The following is a 6,469-nucleotide window of genomic DNA, read 5'->3' as shown; positions in this document are numbered from 1 at the left end:
CCAGGATGTCTGAATTCCTAAATCATCCATGAATTCGACTTCGAAAGCATGTTCAGACCTCTATAAACTGCTCTTGATTCGGAATCTCGATCAAGACCGTCCCTATCAATTGCAGCTACAATCTCTCAAAATGTTTCTGGTCCGACTCAGGTTGAGGGGGGGAATAGGCATCCCTCTCTCGAACCAAATCTGGATGGATTTCAATATGCAACAGATCAATTCGTTGAATTTGATCCCACTCCGATCAACAACAAAGACGATGCCAACTTCTTTAACTTTATGAACAATGACGATGTGATCATATTTGGTTGAGAAGTTAAGGGGGGAGCATCATCCTAAAATTCAAATTATTAATGGGGAGCAACACAATCCCATTGTTGATTTCGGATCGTACGCTGCACAAGAGCTTCCGAGATTAAATATATGGACAAAGGATCATCCTCCAAATCAAGTCAGAGGAAATATCAACGCTGGTGTACAAACTCGTTCTGCCTCCAACATCCAAAACGAATGTCATTTCTCGGCATTTATCTCAATGGTTGAACCAAGATCCATCAAGGAAGCATTAGAACATGCTAAATGGATTACAACCATGCAAGAAGAGTTAACAGAATTTAATAGAAATGAAGTGTGGACTCTCGATCCTCCTCCTCAGGATCACGCAATTGTTGGTACGAGATGGGTTTTCCGAAACAAGCTAGAAGACACTGGAGTTATTATCCGAAATAAAGCAAAATTGGTGGCGAAAGGATTCACTCAGATTGAACGGCTTGATTATGATAAGACCTTTGCTCATGTTGCTCGTCTTGAAGCCATCAAAATCTTTCTTGATTATGCAGGTCACAAAGGCTTTAAGGTTTACCAAATGAACGTTATGAGTGCTTTTCTTAATGGTGAACTGGATACCAAAGTGTATCTCCAACAGCACCCCCCCCCCCCGGTTTTGCTATCTTTGTTATCCGAACTATTGCTACAAACTCCGAAAAGTTGTTTATGGCTTTAATCAAGCTCCTCACACTTAGTACGAGACTCTTACCAACTTTCTCAAGCATTCTGGTTTTCTAAGAGGAATTCTCAATCCTACCCTATTCTGAAGATCAAATGGAAACAACCTCATGTTAGTCCAAATCTATGTTGATGATATCATTTTTGGATCCACAGATTCATCAATGGTTGCTGATTTTGCCAAGTTAATGATTAGTCGATTCCAAATGAGCATCAATCATAAATTAAGTTTCTTCCTCAGTCTCCAAGTCAAGCAAACCAATAGGGTAATCTTTATTCACCAAGAAAAGTACATTTCGGAGCTTTTGAAAAAATATTCGATGGACACATGTGCCTCTGCAAAGGTTCCTATGGGTTTCGGACACAAGATCTTCTCTGACCCATCAGGTGTTGCTATCGATCAAAAGAAGTACAGAGGAATGATTGGATTGCTACTCTACCTTACAACAAGTCGTGCAGACATAATGTTCTCAATATGCCTGTGTGCCAAATTTTAGGTCAATCCAAAGATGTCTCATCTTCTAGTTGTCAAAAAAATATTTAGATACCTCAACGGTACAAAAAGCCTCGGAATTTGGTATCCAGCAAATGAGAGTTTCCTTTTTCAAACATACTCCGATTCAAACTATGGAGGTCTTCAACTGGATAGAAAAAGCACTTCAGGAGGTTGTCAATTTTTGGGTGGAAGACTGGTTAGTTGGTCATCTAAGAAACAAAACCGCATTGCTCTTTTAACAGCCGAAACGGAATACATTGTTTCTGGTAGTTGCACTTCTATGGTTCTTTGGATGAAATCTCATCTTTTGGACTGTGGTTATCGATTTCAACAAATTCCAATATATTGTGATTCTCAAAGTGTTATTGCGATTTCTCACAATCCAATTCAGCACTCCATGACGAAGCACATCGATATTCGTTATCATTTCATTAAAGATCATGTTTGAAAAGGAAACATTGAACTTATTTTTGTCCCATCTGACGATGAAATTGCTGATGTCTTTACTAAGGCATTATACGAAACCAAATTCAATGGGTTTCTGAACAAAATGGGTTTGATGATGCCTGATCCTTAATTCTTCCAACAGGCCTGTACTCTTTTTCATCTCGGAATCATTTCCTCTCGAAATAAATATGATCATTTTACGTGTCTTTTTGTCTAACCTCTCCTTCAAGTTGTACAGTGTTCCTCATCTCTTGAAGTTTATGACCATTATAGTTACTTTGGTATTTTGCTTTGATCTCGCCTCGGAACTTATCTCAAATGAAGTGTTTTGAAGTTCACCTCGGGATTCAAGTCCAAAACGGTAATGTGCATTCACCTCTTACCATTGTTCGAGCTCAGATCCTTCATGTATCAAAATCTCAAATATGTTTAAAATTGTCCTCTAAGATCTTCATTGATTTTACCTTTGATATCCAGTCTGGTATTGTGCCATCTTGAACTCTATATCATGTACTAATGATGTGTTCATATCTTCTTCGAAGTATCTTATGACATCTCATCTTTGAATTTTCTTATTCCGAGATCCTCTGTTTTGCAAATAAGTTTAAAAGTTTTTTATTAAAGTTTTTTTCCAAAACATTTTTCTAAATTAAATTAGCGATTATTTTTTTAATGATTATCCATATCCCTCTAAAATTGCACTTGTTGCATATATCTCGATAAATTGTACATCAACTCAACTGAAACGATGGTCTTCTTATTTCGCACGAATGTACACCCCATCTTTCGTCCTTGAAGTTTATACGTATGCCAACTTTGGCAACACATTTAATGCGATCCGTTTTCCAATCGGGTGTCATCATTGCACTTTTTCCTAACCCGACCCGAAAGTCCAAACTATAAAAGGTTTTCAAAACCCAACTATTCCTTTTTTACGCTATATTCACCCTCTTCTCTAATATTCTCTCGGCAACTGTTGTTCAAGCTTTCAAACCTGAAACTATGGCTTCTCCTCAAAACACACCCAAAAAATCAGATAACCTACAACAATGTCTATTACTCAGAACATCCCTGAAATCCCTAAGCCTGGTCCAAAGTAGAAAAAAAATCATCAAAGGGTTCATCCTCATCTTCAACCACAAAACCAATTTTTCACGAAAGAACCCAACTTTTCTCACTCGATCCTATGGATTATGACGAATACACTCGAATGATGATCGAGTTCATATCACATCACCCTATTGCCATTCCTCTCACCAAAACCCTAAACCCTTAAATCCCTCTATGCATTCTTCACACTACCTTCGAGAGAATCATGATTCAAGACGGTGTTCTAGATTCGAAGATCACCGGAGATAGAATTGTTCTTGTTTCAAAGCAAACTTTCCTCAAAGCCATTGGAATACCAAAAAACCCCATGGGTTTTCAAGTGCAAGAACCCATGCTTGAAGAGTTCCATACGTTCCTCAATGAAATTGGGTACACTGAAGAGTTTAAGGCTAAGAAGTTCAAGAAATCAGCAGTTCCTCAATTGTGGACCGTGTTGATGCACATCATTCTTCGAGGTATTTCAGGCAAACATGGCGGCACATATATAACGATTAAAGACTGACTCTATGTTGTTTACAACATTTACCTAGGAAGGACCAACGTTTTCGATATGACTGAGGTCCTATGGCAATATTTTCGGAAGTTTGCGATCAAGAGAAAGCCAAACGTGATTTCTAGCCCGAGCTTCTTGGCTCTCACACTCCAACAACTCTATAGAGAAAGACAAGAGCCAATACTTATCAACACAGTTCCAAAATAGGTATTTCTCTAATTCAAAGCTATAAAGACTTATAGATTTCCGAACCAGTCCACTTTCAAACCTATTTGTAGGTTGCCACAACACATGCTTGCAGTTTTCCATCCAAGTCTCAATTTCTTAAACATCATTTAGAGACTTCGACTGTGTTATCCCAACACATTCTACCGTAGTCTCTATTGATCAGCCCTCCGATGTGAATAAGCCATCCACAACTGGTGGAAAAAAGAAAAAGGTAGCCAAATAAAAAACCTCTCCTTCCAAAGTTCCTGCCAAAAAGAGATCCAAAGCCAGTGGTTCCTCTCGAAAGGAATCACACATTGACATTTCGACTGACTCTGGTCATTCGATTACCCCAGCTGGCCACTCTTCGAAAGTACCCTTTGGAGCTTCAAAACCACTTGGAAACACTCACGGGGAGTCTCCACATAAGTCATCCTCATCTTACCAAAAAGTTGATTTGCAGCCCCTGGAACAAACCCACGTGTCATTTCGAAAATCCCACTTTCTTCTACACAAGCACGATCAGAGGGTATTGCCTCGGATCCTAAGCTCTCGGAATTTGGAGTTGTCCCTCCATCTTCTAGAGCCCCAATTAGTCCGATACCTGTTTCAGGTAAATGACAACCAGGTTCTACTGACAAAGATTGGATTGATTTTGTTAACAGGGCTTACACTAGACATCCCGAGCTGACTCGCGCCCAAGTTGAATCCACTATCATCTCCATGAGAAAACGATCTATTTAGAGCAACATGTCATCTGTTACTCCCACAGACAAAGTAACATATCAAGAATTTGCAATAGGAGAAGCTCATCAAACCACATTCATCTCGGATGATCCTTCAATGTCTCCTCGAACTGATGCTTTCCAACCTCGCTCGGATGAAGAACATTCTACAAAGTTCATGTATGATGATGATAACGCTTCTGTTGGTGATCTTCCACTATTCTCCTTATTCAATTCTTTGCAAAAGCCTTCTTCTTTAAAGCATGTATATGACTTCAGATTGTCATCATCCTCCTCGGAGCGTGTAGATGAAGAAATCCAGATTGATGATATTGTCCAAGCAAATCAAGGAGGTGAAACATAAACAAATCCTCCTCAAGGAAATCAAACAAAAAATAATCCCCCTCCTTCCAAACTTCAAGTCAACAAAGATGGTGATAATGATAAGTCTGAGAGTTCCACCTCAGACAATGGATCATCATATGAAAACATTGATGATCCATTTGCCCTTCTGGAACTCCGAGACAACGTAGCTACATCTATCTCCAAGGTCAACTCACTCGACAAATGTGTGGTGCAATTAGACTCCAAGCTTGATGAAAAACTTTCCAGCCTCGACTTAAAGCTTGATGTCATTCTCAAGTCTCTCTCCGAGATTAAGCAAGTTGGGCCTTCGGAAGCTAAATGATTAGATCAACTAGATCAGCTCATCTCCCTACGTTTTAAGCACACCTTGGAAGAAATTGAGCAAAAATCCAACACCGGCCTGGATCACTGCATCGACACCACCTCTACCATCCTCAAAATTCATGAAGACATGATTAGTGCCACCAACGAGCTGATAACGCATGTACACCATGAGAAACAGATCCAGAGGTTAGAGAATGAAATAAGGAAGAAAGATGAACTAAATATCATCATGCAATGATCAATTTAATCCGAGTTTTTTGGAGCATCGTTGAAGTTCAGAACAACAAGTTCGACAAAATGCTTTCCATCTTGGGTACCTTGTTTGATCATCTGAAAGCCCAAGCCCCCACTGTTGAAGCCTACGATGCTCTCTCAAAGAAAATCAAAATGAGCTTCCAGAGAGTATTTGAAAGGTTGCCCAAAGTCCAAGCTACATCTCGACTTGCCTCGAATGCAGGGCCTTCCGAAGCAAGAGGGGGAGAAGGACCTAGTCGCAAGGATCGAACCATTCAACGGAAACCTACCTTGGAGTTCACTCTCCGAGATGAATCTGACGATGATGATTTACAGGTTGAATCCATGGAACCTATATCAGAAGATGATGTAGAAAATAACGAGTTTAACTCCAATGTTGTTGTAGGACTTAAAGCTCCCCAAATATTTCCAACTAAAGTTCTAACAGATGAAGAACGAAGGATATTGTCACCAGTCACTTGGCCATCATCTTTGACAGACGTATTTCAAAGAAGCCATGAAATGGCTAAAGTCAAGACTAATCTCACCATCAATGCATTCTGAGTCACTCAATCTATGCTACCCCCTATTACTTCTATAAGAATCGTCCCAATCGACGAATGTTCTCCTATTCGGAAACCAGACGATATTCCAGAAGAGCCTCTGATTCCTCCTCCTCCAGAGTTCATCATCTTTAAATACAGTCAAAAAGTCATCACTGACTTGAATGAACCACATCAAGACAAAGGAAAGAAGATTGCGTCAGAACCTCACAACCCTCAAAGGACCTTCAGAAAGTACGAAGGCTGGTCACAAGCTCAAATTGACCAAGCACTTGAAGAGAGCATTCAGATCCAAGCGCTAAAAGATAATCCTAATCTGATGTTGTGCATATCCCCACTCTTCCGAGAAGGGATAATTCATGATCTGGATATTATTCTCTTTATGTAATTTGATCTTCCCAATCAAGACTACGACGAGATCGATCTTCCCATCTCTCCTCATGGAAAATACTACATTAAGTTTTCCCCACTTCATCCCAATGATGATCCTCAGACCATC

The 6,469-nt window shown here is 39.7% G+C and overlaps 1 protein-coding gene across 1 annotated transcript; it reads left to right on the top strand.

Annotated features, from left to right (window-relative positions):
* The first annotated feature begins 592 nt into the window (after positions 1-592).
* LOC145164685 (putative mitochondrial protein AtMg00820) lies at positions 593-1,003 on the top strand. Its single transcript, XM_079083394.1, has one exon. The coding sequence runs from the start codon at positions 593-595 to the stop codon at positions 1,001-1,003; it is 411 nt and encodes a 136-aa protein (XP_078939520.1).
* The last annotated feature ends 5,466 nt before the right edge of the window (positions 1,004-6,469 follow it).

The sequence above is a fragment of the Lactuca virosa genome, chromosome 3, assembly GCF_052849685.1.
Source record: "Lactuca virosa cultivar CGN04683 chromosome 3, Lactuca_virosa_CGN04683_v6, whole genome shotgun sequence".
Lineage (NCBI taxonomy): Eukaryota > Viridiplantae > Streptophyta > Magnoliopsida > Asterales > Asteraceae > Lactuca > Lactuca virosa.
The sequence above is the reverse complement of the archived record's forward strand: the minus strand, read 5'-3'. Positions and strand labels throughout refer to the sequence as shown.